General features: G+C 43.7%; 1 protein-coding gene across 5 annotated transcripts in view; it reads right to left on the bottom strand.

The window, feature by feature from the left end:
* The window catches only part of BIRC6 (baculoviral IAP repeat containing 6), a 339,419-nt gene that overhangs the window by 182,150 nt on the left and 140,102 nt on the right, over positions 1–17,167 (bottom strand). For all 5 annotated transcript variants that reach the window (XM_075924970.2, XM_089776902.1, XM_089776900.1 and 2 more), the window contains 5 exons: positions 15,203–15,357; positions 14,218–14,344; positions 10,889–10,999; positions 4,446–4,579; positions 40–167 (listed from right to left, as the gene is read on the bottom strand). In XM_075924970.2, the coding sequence (XP_075781085.1) occupies positions 40–167; positions 4,446–4,579; positions 10,889–10,999; positions 14,218–14,344; positions 15,203–15,357 (655 nt within the window). The remainder of the gene's footprint in view (positions 1–39; positions 168–4,445; positions 4,580–10,888; positions 11,000–14,217; positions 14,345–15,202; positions 15,358–17,167) is intronic.

Genomic DNA, 17,167 nt, shown 5'->3' with positions numbered 1-17,167 from the left:
AGATTAACTTGGGTATTAAAGACAAAATTCAATCCTTACCTCTCTGTTGAAAGTATATGTATCAACTTTAACAAAAATTCACTGAACATCTGAGGACAAGTTGAAGAAAGGTGCACTTGTAACCGAGTAAGAAATTCTTGCATAGCTTGTGTAGCTGTTGGCCCAACCTGAAATGAGATTTCAAAAGTTGTTTATGCTACAAGGAAGCTTTAGTTTAAAATACATTTACTGTAAAATGTGAAGCGAGAAAGGGATTATGGAAACAACTCCCGTTCTTGAATAATCCATTCATTGGGTGGATACAAGTCTTACGCTTTCTTATTCACATTCTACCCCAACCAATGCCCATTAACACCACAAAAATTCAGCTCCTGGCAGAAATCAAATAAATTATTCCCCTGAAAACTGTTACCTTTGATAGAAAATTTCTGATTTTTAATGAGTAATTAAAGGCTAATACGGTCTTGGGATACACTAGGCAAAGTATTTCCAGTAGAGATAAGGAAGTGTTAGTGCCGTTATACAAGGCATTGGTGAGACCTCATTTGGAATAGTGTGCGTAGTTCTGGTCTCCCATGTTTAAAAAGGATGAATTCAAACTGGAACATGTACAAAGAAGGGCCGCGAGGATGATCCGAGGAATGGAAAATCTGTCTTATGAAAGGAGACTCAAGGAGCTTGGCTTGTTTACCTTAACCAAAAGAAGGCTGAGGGGAGACACGATTGCTCTCTTTAAATATATTAGAGGGATAAATACCAGGGAGGGAGAGGAATTATTTAAACTCAATATCAATGTGGACACAAGAACAAATGGATATAAACTGGCTATTAGGAACTTTAGACTTGAAATTTGACAAAGTTTTCTTACCATTAGAGGAGTGAAGTTCTGGAACAGCCTTCCAAGGGAAGTAGTAGGGGCAAAAGACCTATCTTGCTTCAAGATTAAGCTAGATGGGTTTATGAAGGGGATGGTTTGATGGGATAACATGATCTTGGCAACTAAGTGAACTTTCACTATCAGTGGTAAATAGGCCAATGGTGGAATGGTAAGAGTTACTATAGAGAACTTTTTCCTGGGTGTCTGGCTGGTGAGTTTTGCCCACATGCTCAGGATTCAGCTCATTGCCATATTTGGGGTTGGGAAGGAATTTTCCTCCAGGGTAGATTGGCTAAAGCCCTGGAGGTTTTTCGCCTTCCTCTGTAGCATGGGGCACGGATCACTTGTTGGAGGATTCTCTGCATCTTGGGGTCTTCAAACCATCATTTGAGGACTTCAATATCTGAGATATAGGTGAGAAGATTATTCCAGGAGAGGGTGGGTGAGATTCTGTGGCCTGCATTGTGCAGGGGATCAGACTAGATGATCATAATGGTCCCTTCTGACCTTCAAGTCTATGAGTAACGTAGCTTATCCAACACAAAACCCATTAATCTGAACTGCTTTTCACATAGAAATATGTGCATTGGAAGTAGCAGCAAGCAAATAAACATGCAACATAGCTGGTTAACAATATGAGAATCCCATTTTCATATTTTGTAACTTGATGCATGTTTAAACATATAATCTTAAAATGGTTAATTAACAACTCTCCTAAACAATTTGGTTTCAATTAATTGGTTGAACTGAATTTTATAGTATTTGAAAACAAAATTACCACTTGGAAATCCCTCACGCAGAATATCAGGTCATTGGTATACTGTGTCATGCTTGATTCTACCATAATGCTCCAGAATAGTTGGACAAAGAAATAAATTATCCATAAGCTGTGCTCTTCAAGAAAAAACTAGCAGCAACTAAGGAAAGGTTACTTGCCTTATAATAACTGAAGAAAAAAGCAAACTCTGGCCAATCAAGTGTGAAAGTATAATTGAGAAAGCCAAAAAAGAATATGAAGAGCAAGTAGCACACGCAGACACACAAACTAAAAGAAAAAATGTGGCTAAGGATATCAGAAGCCACCTGCCAAACCAGTTACTGGGTATAATCAAGTTGCTAAAAGATCACTCAAGACAAACAAGGCCATTCAAGAGAACTTAAATGAATTCTTTGCAATGATTTTCACTGCAGAGGATGTGAAGGAGAGTCCCAAACCTGAGATTCTTTTTAGGTGACAAATCTAAACAACTGACCTGTCCCAGAGTTAGGTGTTAGAGGAAATTTTGGAAGAAATTGATAAAGTAAACAGTAATAAGTCCCTAAGACCAGATTGTATTCAATTAAGAATTCTGAAGGAACTAAATGATAAAATGGCACAACTCCTTACCATGGTATGTAACTTATCTGGAGGATACTAACCTAACACCAATTTTTAAAAAAAGGCTGCAGAGGAAATCTTGGCAATTGCAGGCTGCTAAGCCTAACTTCAGTAACATCTACAATTAATACAAATAGGCTATGAGAGACCTTGAATGGTTTAATCTTGTCCAGATAGAAAGCAGGGGCCCTTTGGATATCCAGTTATTTAAAATTTGATTTTTCTCTGAAGAAATAATTTTGGATAGAAAATTGGTAGGTCAATCTCCAAGTCAATGTTATGTTCAGGGAGGCCCTTGAAAGGAAGCAAAGATGGAGATGTATCGTAATCTTGTCTTTGTAGAATGTGATGTATGTTGCATCACCAGTACCCCCTTTCTCCTTCCTAAGGTGATGGTGATTAGGAACGAAATGTTAAGGGAGAGCTGTAAAGGGGAGCAGGTTGTCATTGCCCGCAAGGTTTTCCCTAGGACATTTATAACAAGATCGAGGTCCCACTGGGAGACTTGAGTGTCAAACAAGAAGGAACAAAGACTGAGAAGCCTTGGATGGGTGAACAGAAAGCTATGATGGCAGACTGATATGATCTAATACAAGGGTCAGCAACCTATGGCTCTTGTCAGCCACTGGGAGTTTCCTCTAAGGTGCACACCTGCGCATGCGCACACAAACAATTGTAATCCCACCAACCTCCTCACACGGCAGCACTCACATTCCTTGGATGTGGAAGGTAAGCTACTGCTGGTGGTGGATTTGGTGGAAGAGTGGGGAGATGGGGCCACCTGGCAGCTGCCTGGCTGCTCCTGGACCCAGGAGCAGCCACACCGCAGCCCAGCTTCAGTTCCGGCAGCCACCACAGCCCTGCACTAGGAGCAGGTGGGCAGACATCATGCAACCCTAGTCCCAGCTCCAGCCTTGGGGAGAGGCCTGATGGCTCCAGCCTCTCTGCTCCCGCCTCTTCAGGTTGCTGCAGGAAGCCACTTCCCACCTCCTCTTGCCCCTCACTGCAGGACTAATCAGGAGGCCCCTGGCAAGTGAGTGCTGGGGCTCCTTGGTGGAATGGTCTCATATTTCACTTCAACTTCTATTATTAATTATTATTATTAATGCATTAAAATGTTGTAGGTACTCAACAGAAACCAATGGAGACAGAACTAGATCTACACAAGGACTTACATGCCAGTGTCAACATTTAATGTTTCATTCATGCTATTAACAACCATCATGTTAATTATCAATAATATTAAGTTGTATATTTTCAGTCATGCAAATGGGCACTCTTGTATAGCTCTTTGTTGACTGCTTGTTCTGAATTTTGATGTAGTTTGGCTCTTTGGTTTGAAAAGGTTGCTGACCCTTGCTCTAATAGATGATAGTCCAGGATCATGGAAAGCAGAATGTCCAAGGTTTGAGAATGTGGGAAGGAGCACCAGGATTGGAAGCATTACCATTTTTAGAGTTGGTGGACTTTCCACCGGATAAGAAATTTATCTGAAAAGGCATGCTTCGTGCCCAAAAGCCATTTATTTAGTGACCACATGCTCAGATTTAAGAGGAAGGTGTTAGGACTGGTGACAGACTCTGAGTTCTTTGTCAACAAGACCTTCAAGAAAGTTATTCTACGGGGCACTGACTTCCAGACATAGGTGTGGTAATCATAAACCTCCTCCATCTCAACCAAATGGGAACTATGAGGATAGCTCTTGATCGTTTTCAGCACAGCCTGAAAAGGATCTTAAGGATTAAAAGGTACTGGTGGGAAAGCATATAGAAGAGTACTTGGCCTTGGTTTCATAAGCACTCCACAGAGAACTGTGACTGTAGCCTTCCTTGGAGCAGAACAGGCAACATTTCATTTTGTTCGGGGTGGCCAAGTAGTCTAACCATGGCATTCCCTAAGATTATATACTCGTGCCTCCTTATATGCCCTCATTTAAAGTATGTGGCACTGCTCTGCTCAGGCAAGGGCTGGCAGACAACTTTGCAGTCTCTGTTCGAAAGCGCACAAACACATACGCAGCCTATGGGTGGGCACCAGTAGCAACAGATACTTGAAGAATGATAATTATATGGAAAAATGATCACAATCATCTAACACCACACAAGTGATGATAGTGCAAGCTGAGGACAATCAGGTTTTACAACAACAGATGTAATAGGAGTTAATTGTTTTTGCAATTAGCAGCATTACCTGTGGACTGTGTTGATTTGTTCCATGAGGATTTGTGCCTGAAAGAAATTTCACTAAAACATGAATGAGGTTGGGATCTGACACCAACAGTTGGGCTGTACTTTCCTGAGCTCCGATGGCACTGCTTGAACCAGCTAAAAACAAAAACAGAAAAACAAAACAAAACATAATGAAGAGACTGTATACTTTGTATACAGGACACATTATTCATTGTAACTTATTATTCAAAGTGAAATCAACTACTATAAGTTATTTACCATTCACTGCGGTTCTGAGTATACCCCAAACTGATGAAAAGAAACCACAGAGATTCAGATTCCAAGACCAGAAGGGGGTATGATCACCTACTCTGCACTCCTGGAGAAAACAAAGGTCACAGAACTTCCCCAGAATAGTTCCTAGAGCAGGTCTTTTAGAAAAACATCCAATCTTGATTTAAAAATTGTCAGTAATGGAGAATCAACCACAATCCTAGGTAAATTGTTCCAATGGTTAATTACACTCTGACCATTACAATTTTATACCATATTCAAGGTGGAATTTCTCTGGCTTCAACTTTCAGTGACTGGAGATTATACCTTTCTCTGCTCAACTGAAGAGCCCATTATCAACTATTTGTTCCCCAGATGGGTGCTGATACACTGTAATCAAGTCACCAATTATCCTTATCTTTGTTAATCTAAATAAATTGATCTCTGAATTAGGGATGTTAAATTTAGATTAACTAGCTAATCAAACAGTCCCATTCGAGGGACTGCAGCACTGGTGGAGGAAACAAGAGGTGCTTCACGAGGCTGTGTTGGGTTGGTATATAGTTGATAGTGAGCCAATGTTGTAGGCAACGCATGTGCAGCCTTGCGAACAAGACCACAAACATCTTGGTCGACATGCCCCAATAATTGAAGGCACATCCGGAAAGGGGAGAAGGGAGCCCTATCTGACCTGCTGAACAAGGACGCAGATCGCCCTGAATCTTTGTGGCAGGAGGTAGGCTCTTGCTATGACTGAGTCTAGCAATGCATCAATGAACTCTATCTTTTGCCAAGTCGGGAAAACATTCCCTGGTAATATTTGTCATGATAGTAGTTCACTAACCAGTAGGGCCTTTGATTAGACAATTGTCTAGGTAAGGGAAGATAATGACGTTTTGTCTTCTGAGAAAGGCCGTGACTATGGCCAGGGTCTTTGAAAATACTTGAGGAGCCATATAAAGACCAAATGGGAGGACTCTGTACTGATAGTGCTCTATTGCTCCTAAGTTAAGTAGTTTTTGCATCTCTTCCTGTAACAGGGGCTCATGAGAGATGTCCCTGAAGAGGGATGAGGTAGGGGGCATGGAAGTAAAGGAGATTATATAACCCAATCTGAATTTCTAGAACCCATTTGTCTGTGGCAATTTAGTCCCACTTTTGGTACAAAGGTCCCAGGCAGTGACCAAAGGTGATATTAGACTGCACTGGACTTATGAGGTAGTCGCTCAGACCCCCGACCAAAACATCAAATTTGCTGCTTCTTAGAGGTGGACTGATTTGTGGAGGACTGGTTTTGCTGATTCCTCCTCCCTTGGTTTTTGGTAGGGAGTGTATTTACGCACTTCTTATTGGGAGGGGTATTCATTCCCAAGGATCTCATCTGTATTTTTAACAAACAACTGTTTCCTGCCAAAGGGGAGATCCTCCACCCTTACGTGTAATTGCTTCGGGACCCCTGAGGACTGCAGCCATGAGGCCCTGCGCATTACCATGGCTGTGGCTCTAGCTGCGGAGTCTGCGACATCCACAGCAGCTTGAAGAGCTACTTTAGCTACTGATAAACCCTCATTACTGATGGATTAGAGGTGAGATCACTTGTTTTCAGGGGGTCCTGTAGCAAGTCTTCTAATTTGACATAATTGGCATGATCATAATTAGCCAACAGTGCTGTATAATCAGATATACGGAACTGAAGTGTGGCCGAAGAATACACTTCGCGGCCCAAGGTGTATAGCCGTTTGTGTTTTGTCATGGGGCGTGGATTCAAATTATGTTTCACAGAGTCCACCACCAGCTAATTTGGCTGTGGGCGGGCAAATAGAAAGTCCATGCCCTTTGCAGGGATGAAATATTTTCTGCCCGCTCTGCGGTTTGTGGGAGGAACAGAGGCTGGATTTTGCCACAAAGCATCGGAAGGTTCAAGGATAGCTTCGTTGATGGGTAAAACTATTTTGGAGAATGCAGAGGGTTGTAATATGGTAAGTAATGTGTATTGTTTGTCCAGCATCTCTTGTAATGTAATGTCTTGTGATTGTGCTACCCGTATGAAAAGTTCCTGAAAACGTTTCAGGTCATCTGCCTGAGGAGAAGGCAAATTCTGAAATACTGCTTCCTCCTGCCTAGACCTGGGTTCATGTGAGGAACTCTCTGAATGTGACTGAGGTAAGCTGGGCATGCTCACTGGAACCCACTTGAGAAATTACTACGACTGGGTGAGCAGGTGAGGAGTGTGCAGAGATTGTGGGTTGAGCACCTAGAGGTGTGGTATTGCTAGGAAGTAGAGGCTGTGTGCCTTGAATGATAGGTATGGGAAGACCGCTGATGGTACACTCACCATGTATCCCAGGGGCTCCACGTGGTGAGCCAGTTACTCCTCTTGAATCAGACTGAGGAGATTTTTGTAGGTGCCACATTTTGTGTGGCGCTTTCTTGTGCTGCAGAGCCATGGGGCGGTCAAAAATCACTCTGACCGGTCAGATTGGGTGCAGAGGAAGAGCTCACCAGAGCTGATGTGAGGTGGCACATGCGGCTTATCTGAAGCTGCTGCCTCAGTGGCGCCAGTTGATCTGGTGGTCTTAGTCTTTGCCTCAGCTCCCTTGGCTGGGGCTGACTTGCATTTCTCTGCGGTACCAGAGACTGATGGCACTGCGGAACGAGGGGCTCTAGGCAGTTCGGACAGGGAGTGTGCCAGGGAAGCCTTTGGGACTTTTCCCAGAGAATAGTCTTGAGCCTCATGTTGCGGTCTTTTGTGGCCCTTGCCATCATATTCAGGCAATGAGGGCACTTGTGTGCCACATGAGACTCCCCCAGGAATTTGACACGAGGCAAGGCCATCTGAGGTAGACACTGAGTCTCTGCACGCGTCGCATTTTTTGGAGCCGGGGGAACCCGGCATTGTTGCGGAGAAGAAGCAGCTGCCGCAGCTTCTGCTTTTTTCTTTTCTTTTCGTCCTTTTAAGCAAAGTAAATGTTGAAAAAGGCCAAACTAAGTAAAACTATGAGGTAAAAACCTTTAAACTAATAGAGGTTTTCTGTTTTTCCTATCAGGAAGAAGAGCACTGCTCTGAACTCTGTCTTCAGCCAGAGACGGTTTAAAAGGAACTGATGGGACATGCTTTTCTGCATTTTGAGATAAAGAATCCTTTCTATCTTGCTATTTAACAACTTCAATTCAAACACACTGATCTTGGATGCAAGGTCATATGTGCACAGAGAGTGGGATCCACATATTGGTTGTTTTGAGAATTCTCTCCTGTTTGCCTAGAGGACCTGTAAGCTGTTTTTGTCCTCTTTACAGCAAAGGATCTGTCCTTGCTGACTGTCTTCTCCTCTCAGCGATGTACATTTTTCCCTCCCTCTCATATAAGGGCAAATCATCCACAGTGTTCTGGACCTCTCTGGAGAAATCTGGAAGAGCGAGCCATAATTTCTGGTGCATCATGATGTTAACTGTCATTGACCTTGAGCCAATGTCAACTGCATTTACCACACAGTAATGGAGCTCTGATCAGCTTGCCTTCATTCATCATAAAGGCCTGAAATTATGCCCTGTACTGCTGGGATAATAATTTGTCCCAAAGAGCACTGAATAATTTAGAACACCACACTTGACCAGTAGTGTTTTATGGCTCAATATTCAAAATTGGAAGCTAGTAGATGTATACACCTTCCTGCCCACCAAGTCCAGATGTCTGGCATCCTTATCAGTTGATACATGCTCCCACTGGTGTTGACCTATGACTGTCACCCTCACCTCTGTGCACAGTGCCCGGTGTCAGAGGAGGCATCATCAGTATCGGGGCCGTGTACTCTGGTGTGAAGTGTGGCGGTTGGGAGGACACATACACCCGCAGTACCGGAGCAATCTGTGGTGCGGGAGCCTCCCAATGCTGTCCACGGAAGTGTGGACATCCGCTACGCTACAGTTGCTAGAGCCGGTGCAGGTGTCAGCACCAGTGCCAGTACTTGCGCCAATATTGAAATCAGTGCCCACGTTGGTGCCGGTTCAGACAAACCCGGAGATGCTCGTGGTGCTGGAGATGGTGATCTTGGCACCTACAGTACTGAGGTCCCTGCTTCCGGGGAGGTCAGTTCAATGAGCTCCCATGCCGCATCAAAGGTCTCCAGCGTTGACGGGTGGCAGAGACCTTCAAAAGCCCCTTCCAGTATTGGACTTTCTCTCCACATGGAGGTATGTTTTTGCCTGGGCAGTACCAGGACATCCCGGAACGCCTTCAAGGCCGAGTGCCTCTCCTTCGGACGCAACTTGTGGCCACACCTCTCCGAGGATCTTCCCCTGGAGTCCTTAGCTCTCCTCGGTGCCAGGGACTGCAACAGTGCCTCAAGGGCTTCAAGGAGGTGGTCTGATGCCTGGATGGCACACCCAAAGTCTCCTGCAATGAGGATGGTGCGCTACACACCAACAGGACCCGCTCCAGAGCTAGAGGCTGTAAATAGACTCCTTGAGGATCGACTTAAGCCTCGAGTCTGACTCGCTTAGTCCTCAGTTTAAAACTCTTGTAGATGTTGCAGCTTTCTGTATGGTGGACCTCTACAAGACACTTCAAGCAAGATCTGTACGGATCCAGGCAGGGCATAAGTTTCAAGTGTGACACACACGGCTTGAATCCCTGCAGCCCTGGCATCCCCCTCCGCAGCCAGGGAGAGGAGAGAAGCCCTTCTTATCTAAAACTATTTACAGAAACCTAATGAAGTACTACATAACTACTAACTGAGTGAGTAACACAACACTCAAAAATCAACAGAATAATATATAGGCTAAGGTTAAAGACTATAAGTCTTGACATTACTCCAGCTACCATCAAGGGCGGTAAGAAGGAACTGAGGGGGTGGGGAGCCAGCAGGGACATATATGCACCGATATATTGGCACCACTCCAGGGGGCTCCCCAGCTGGCCCAATGGATACTGCTAAGGGAAAAAGCTCTGGAATCCATGCACATGGTACATGCACATCTAATTGGAATGTACATGAACAAGCACTCAAAGAAGAACTTAAGGAAAACGGATCACTGCTGGAGGATTCTCTGCATATCTTTGGGTCTTTAAACCATTTGAGGACTTCAATATCTGAGATACAGGTGAGAGGATTATTCCAGGAGTGGGGGTGTGAGATTCTGTGGCCTGCATTGTGCAGGGGGTCAGACTAGATGATCATAATGGTCCCTTCTAACCTTAAAGTCTATGGGAGAAAAACCTGACAAGATCAGAGGTTGTTCAATATTTTTTCTTATATTAAGTTCCCATGTTTGAGCAACCACACCACTTGTACTCTCCAACATCTTGCATCAGTGTCAAACCTTAGACCATTTCTCCCAAAATGCACACAAAACTCCACGTATAGCCAAGATTAATTTCCTCATTGCAATTACAAAACAAATAAAAAGGCATTCCAAAAAAGAACCATCTCATGTTTGGTCAAAATGCAAAGAGGGAAGAATAAAAGCCAACACACGAATGGAAAAGAAAAATCTACAAGTGGAAGCTAGCACTGCTTACATCTGCCGAAAGCAAAAAAACAGCGTAAAATTTCCACAACAGCTCCATGTAGTGGACTTGACATATGACTGAGCTTGTCATCTTGGGTTATAGTTTCAAGACAGACATTTACTCTGATACCCTTCGAAAAGTTGGCTTGCCTCTTGGTTTCTCCATGTAAAACGAGAACATCATCTCCCTACCTCAAAGAAAGCACCTGGTTAAGACAGTATGGCAGGTGACCCCGAGGAAAGCTGAGAAAGCATTGGATGGATTGTATCAATGATAGTGGTAAGCAGGTGGACCTTAATATCTGATAGAGGAAAATGGCAGATGCTTAAACAATGGTTTGACAGACAAAGAAAAAGGGCGAAAGCTTACATAACATCAAAGGGATGATGTGTTGGCCCATAGGGTAATGAAAAGTTCAGTAAGAATATCCTATTTTAAAAAGATGCTTGTTAGATGAACCACACTTAAAATCATGTATTTATTCCATGATATCATCCATAGTGTGGATTTAAATTAAGTCACTATATATGCTGGGTAAGATTCAGACACCTTAGAAGTGAATACCACCAAAATTCACTACTTAGCCTTGGGGGAAAAAAAAAACCCCTGAATTTATGAGGAACCTTTATTTTATTTATAGTTTAGTCTTCAATCATCATAAACAACATTAAGAGAAAACTTACAGTTAAGCTGCATGTTCGTCATAAGAGTTAGGCTATGAAGCACAAGGCACCACGTCCGGAGTAAGGTATTAGGATACCAGGCCAGGACCGTCAGAAAGCTAGTTACTGATGCTGTAAAAAAGAACATACCTTTGCTAAGGACTTTATTTTTTCAAAATACAGTAAGAAACAGGAATTTATATTAGGACTGAAAGTTCATTACTTTTTTTGCTGCTAATTCTGTGTATTAGAGACACTGTATATAAATTAAGACAAGCCAAATTTCACATCAATGTAAACTCCTTCTATCTAATAAACAAAGGCAACACATGAAAACATTGTTTTTTATTTTCAAGGAATACATTATAGCATTCTGTAGCTAATAGACCAAAGTACTACAGCTCTCTTCATGTACCCTTTAATGTTTTGAATCTTTGCAAATGAATACTTTGGGGTTTTTTTTAAATAAAGTAAACTACAATTATGTACATGGGAAAATTTACGGTATGCCTTCATCCCAGACAGTCAAAGCTAGAGCCCCCAAGTCTCCCGAATTACACACTGAAATAAATGAGGAACTGCCTGATTGGTTTCAGTGCTCCAGATGCCAGTAAGGTTAAGACTTTTCTACACCCACACTGTTTTTCCTGCTTGTAAGAAAATCCACTCCTCAGGGTATGCTGTGGGGGGCTTCCATTTTCGCAACAAAATCTCCAAGAATATTTTCACTGGAGATTTCCTGGCACGTGACAGGATTTACTACAGGTTGAACCTCTAAAATGCAGGACTCTGGTCTGGCAGGACGAGTACTGTTGGACCAGAGAGCCCCAGCTGGTCAGGTTCAGAAGCACAGCCCAGTCTGGGCTAGCAGCAGGGAACCCAGCCCCAGAAGGGACAGCGTAGTTGAGAGCAGAGCCCTGGCCAGGGCTGGGGTGGCAGGGCAGGTGGCTAAGAGTGCAGCCTCAACCAGGGCTGGCATCAGCTGGGCGAGCAGGCTGGACTGATGCTATGGGGGTGGGGGTGCAGCACCAGCCTGGGCAGGAAGCAGCAAGGCCTGCCTCTGTCCAGAGCTGGCACGGTGGGAGGGCGGGGGGGGGGATGGGACAGGACAACAGCCCTGGCCAGGTGTGCTAGGTAGAGGGCTGGGGGCAGCAGTAGGGAGTGCAGCCTCATCTGGCAGCAGAGCCTACAGCCTGGTAGGGAACCGTGACCTTCCCTTGTCTGGCAAACGCCACTTTTCGGGACAATTCAGATCCCAAGGATACCGGACAAAGGAGGTCTGACCTGTACTGGAACCTAACAGGAGGCAGTACAGGATAGATGCAGGATACTTGGCTTTTTTTTTTTTTTTTTTTTTTGGAAACAGCTGGAAAAAGTCTCCATATCTCTACCTTCTCTGGAATAACCAATTCAAAGAGCTTATTTTTTCCCATATCCTTTCATGGCAGTTAGTGAGGCAGAGAAAGGGGCCACAGAAGCATTTACTAGAGAAAGAGGTCAGAAATGTCTTCTGCTATTGTCTGGCACAGCATTCCAAAGAAAGTCCCCACAGAACAAGTAGTAGTGATAGTACAGCAATCTATTAACCACTAAAATTTAATAATGCTAATTCTGAGCAGCATCAGAATTGATTGTTTCTTCCACCCTTCCAGAACACTCTGATAACCTTTGTTTAGCATTCAAAATAATCAATGTTAAGGAAAACAAAGTCAGAGGATTCTCTGGTAAAAAAAAAAAAAAAAAGGAGAATTTTACCACTGACCTCAAGGGAAGCATTAAGCCAATGCTAGCCACTTGTGAAAATCATACTCTACTTCAGCGTTTCCCAAACTATGGTCCGCGGCCCGGAAAAAAATGTCGGGCCTCAGCATGCCTGGTGGCTGCCGGCCCTTAGGCCGATGCGACCCATTCGGTCAAATCGGGCCCAACACCCCTGCACCCAGAAGTGCTGGCAAGTTAAGAGCCAGGGCCCTGCTCCACCACTATGTGGAGCTGGGTCTCTCCCCGGCTATGCCTGGAGCGGGCCCTGGAACCCTCCTCACCCCCTTCCGCATGAGTCCTACCACCCCGCCCCCAGAGCGTTCCCCTCGGCCCCGGACGTCCCTGCCATGCGCAGCTCCTCCTCGCCGCCTGCCACCCATGCGTCGCGTTGCACGTGGGTGGGGAGGATGCCCGGGCGTGACATGACGTCACGGCCCGGCATTTTGAAACCCGCGGGAGGCACGTTGTGGGGCCTGGCTGGCTCCGGGTTCGGCCTCCGGGGCGTTAGTGCGGAAGGAGAAGGTAGAGAACGGGCTCATGCGGTGGCAAGGAGAGGAGAGGAGTGGGAGGGGTGGAAGGAGAAGGGGATTGGGCGGAGGAGGGAAAGACACCAAGGGACAGGGGTGCAGGAGAGAGACACAAATGGCAGGGGGCCAAGTGCAGACCATGAAGGAAAGGGCAGGAGGGGAGGTGTCAGTGGAAGGGGCGACAGGGTGATGCTGGGAGAGGAGAGGAGAGGAGAGGAGAGGGGAAGGGCATTGGGGGCTGGAGTGGGAGATGCTAGGAGAAGGCTTGAAAGAAGGGGTGGGCATGAGGGAGACTGGGAGGAGAAGCGGGGGAGAACTGGCTGCCCGGGAGGGGATTGGGGGAAGTGGGGCTGGCCAGAGGCGCAGGGGGGAGGAATGAATCGGCCTGCAGGGAGTGGGACTGACTCGACCCCATTCCCCCCTCCCCCACAAAGCACGAGTTAGTCCGGCACAGGGATTCTACTGTCCCCCCGCCTTCTCTCCTCCCACCCCATCACACACATTCCTCGAGTAGTTGCGAACTATCTGTCTGGTGGAACACTCATGCAGCCTGAGCACATTTACTAGCCAGGCAGTTCAAAACTACAAACTGATACATCTAGTAATAATACAACTTACCTACTGAGAAAATACCAGACATGTTATATGTCTGGTATTTTCTCAGTTTGTTTTTCATGTGTTTATATTTTTGGGCTGCAAAAAGCAGAACTGAAAAAAAAGGGTTTCAATTAAAGTAAAAAATTTAGGAAACCCTGGTCTAACCAGCTTTCTGTCTGTCTTACAGCCCATTTATCCAATCCATATTCCTTAACTTGCTGGCAAGAATATTGTGGGTCACCATATCAAAAGCTTTGCTAAACCTGGCACTGGGAGATTTGGGAGGACCAGAAACAACTTATTTGAATATTAATCATTTGATTAATGAATATGCAAATATGCAAATGAATATTACTGGTCCTCCAAAAGTTCGTGAACGGATTTACTGGTCCCCGTGTCAAAAAGTTTGGGAACTCCTGCTCTACTTGTTTGCATACCTATTATCCCATTCTAGAATATTTTTACCTTGATTCAAAGAAATTACAGGTATTCGATTAGCATTGTAAAGGAAAGCATCAGCACCATTATCTTTACTCCCAGAGGAGCTGGAATTCAGGCTTAATGTGAGCCATAACTGTAGAAGGGATTCAAGCTGAAAAATATCAAAATATAAATAACCAATATAAAAAGGCAAATCAGAAAACACTGAAATGTACTTCTAGAACTCCTTGCGAAAAACAAACTTCTGATTTTTAACATGCCATTTATCTTATTTATATTCTCTGTTATAACTGTTCTGGTGACAAGCATACCCAAGCACAATCATCTTCAGAAGCAGTTTGAAGCTATTGTGAATAAAATTAAACTTTTTAACAAAATACACAAACACTTTCACTATAGTCTGGCCTGAAAATCTTTTTACTTTAAGATGTCTTGGCAGAAGTTCAGCAGGTAACTTTTGGAATACCTCATACACGAACTCAGTGATTTTCATTCATTACTCATGTGACTACACTACTCAAGATCTTTCAGTGTAACAGATTTTGGATTAAATATTTAACATGATGTAGGGAGGGCACACAAATATGTTCAGTAACCAGAAGTGTGCATACAAAGATACATGTGCATATTGTTTAATTTGCATGAGTGTGTGCACATGCTAGGGCAAAACATGTAAATGAACCTCTGCTTTTCCAGGACTTTTTAGTGAGATTTATCACTAGTTGAGGTACCTAAATGCCCTTCTATGAAAGATCCAAAACTGTTTTTTAATTACAGAAGTATTCAAGAAACTTACATTCTATAGACAAATGTTTAATATACCCAATCATTTATTTTCTCTCTACTTTCACTGGAGAATATTAAAAATAATTTACTTAAACTTAATAGATCTTTTCCCATAGCATTTTAAATCATTAAAAACTATGCGTGTACGGAAATGTAACTCTTCTCTCAATGCTAGCATTAAGGCCTGTATTAGCCAAAGTTCTGAAACTTCATAACTCCATACCTGAACATGATGAACTTGTAGCATGGAAAATAGTTTGTTGAAGCATACACTCAACATAGGTATGGAGGACAACTGTATGATCAGTGGGTTGGTTGAGTTAGCTGCATGTAATCCCCTTAGCAATGAATCATCTGTTCCACTAGGAGACTGAGTTACTAAAAAATTAAACGTTTCAGGAATAACCATGTTAGTTTATAACTGAAAAAACTTTAAAAACAATTAATAATCCTGCAACACTTTAGAGACTAACAAAAATGTAGCTAGTATCATGAGCTTTCAAGGGCACAACCCACTTTTTCAGATGAATGGAGTTTAAGGGGTCCCGGTTCCAACTAAATAGTAGAGAGAGGGGATGGGGAGGGAAAGGAAAGGAGAAAAAACTGCAAACAAAATAGAGTGTCCATTCTAAATGAAGTTGATAGAGTGGCTTTAAGTATCTTAACTACCTGGAGTTTGGCTTTTTATGTCAGGCGGTGGAATGTAGCAAGCCATCAAGTTAAGGTCTTCAACTAAACCTCTATTGTAGGTATCAAACTTGTCAATGAAATTAAGTTCTGCAGATTCCCTTTCAAGCTTGTTCACACATCTATACTAGCAACATGATCACAGGACCTAACCACATAAGCCACCACATCAGAGACTTATAACTGCACATCCACTAACGTGATCTATGCCATCAAGTGCCAGCAACGCCCCTATGCCATGTATATTGGCCAAACTGGACAGTCTCTATAACGAAGAATTAATGGACACAAATCAGATATTCAAAAAGGTAACACAGAAACCTGTTGGGGAACCTTTTAACTTGTCCAGGCACTCATTAATGGATCTCAAAGTTTCCATATTACTACCAGCCAATTTAAAAAACCAACTTGATTTGGCATGAACACCCTAATTGACTATTTCAGGGCTACTCATCTTTGGAAGCCGCAGGGGCCACAATGATACTTAAAGCACATGCCGAGGGCCGCAACTTAAATGTGGTTGCATATACATGCAAATATAGATGCAAATAGTTTTTCACACTGACAGGCATGAATACAAAGATTAAGCCTTAAGCTGCGTTACCGGACCCAAACATGGCCAGTAAGAGCCAGTCAGCATCTCTCAGGCTCTGCCCACAAGGCTACGCAACCAGCACTTCCCACAATGCCCTGGACTCCTGGCACCTCCTCCCTGGAGGCTAGAAACGCCGATACCCTGTACCCATCTTTTCCAGCCAGCCTGTCTGCTTGTGACACGCCTTGCCATTGTGCAGCGTGTGCCTAGTAGAGGCTATGTTCAAAGGATCCCACTCGTGGGCTGTGCGTTCAACCTCACATAAACCCAAACCGCACTGCGGGCAGAACACAAACAGGACATAGGCTGCATGTGATCTGCAGGCCATGTGTTGAGTAGCCCTGGACTATTCTTTTCCCATTCTTTTTCTCCTTTCCTTTCCCTCCTCATCCCCCCCTCTTTCTCTACTATTTATTTAGAACCTGGACCCCTTAAACTCCATTCATCTGAAGAAGTGGGTTATGCCCACAAAAGCTCATGATATTATCTACATTTTTTGTTGGTCTCTACGGTGCAGCAGGACTAAAATATTAAAATCCAATTTTTTCATTTTTTTTGTAGGAAAAGCTCTAACAGGCAAAAAATATTTGTATTTTCTTATCCAGTACTCATTTTTAAATGTTCTAGACATCTTTGAGACAGTGTTTAAGGCACCATCCTACTGGTTACACAAACCTGATGGGTACACCAGGCATAAACATCTTCACATTCATTATTTGGCACAAGACACCACTGAAATAGGCTTTCAAAGGTGTTAACCAACAGAAGTTCTATGGTTTTACTGTGTAATGCAGTCAAACAGAGTTATGGGAATTCCCTTTTAAGCATTATACTCTGTGCATTCCTTCAATCACAGCCAAAAATCAAGCTCTTGAAAACAAATATAATGACTTCACCAAACATGCC

The sequence above is a fragment of the Pelodiscus sinensis genome, chromosome 3 (assembly GCF_052426305.1).
Source record: "Pelodiscus sinensis isolate ZL-2025 chromosome 3, ASM5242630v1, whole genome shotgun sequence".
NCBI lineage: Eukaryota > Metazoa > Chordata > Testudines > Trionychidae > Pelodiscus > Pelodiscus sinensis.
The sequence above is the reverse complement of the archived record's forward strand: the minus strand, read 5'-3'. Positions and strand labels throughout refer to the sequence as shown.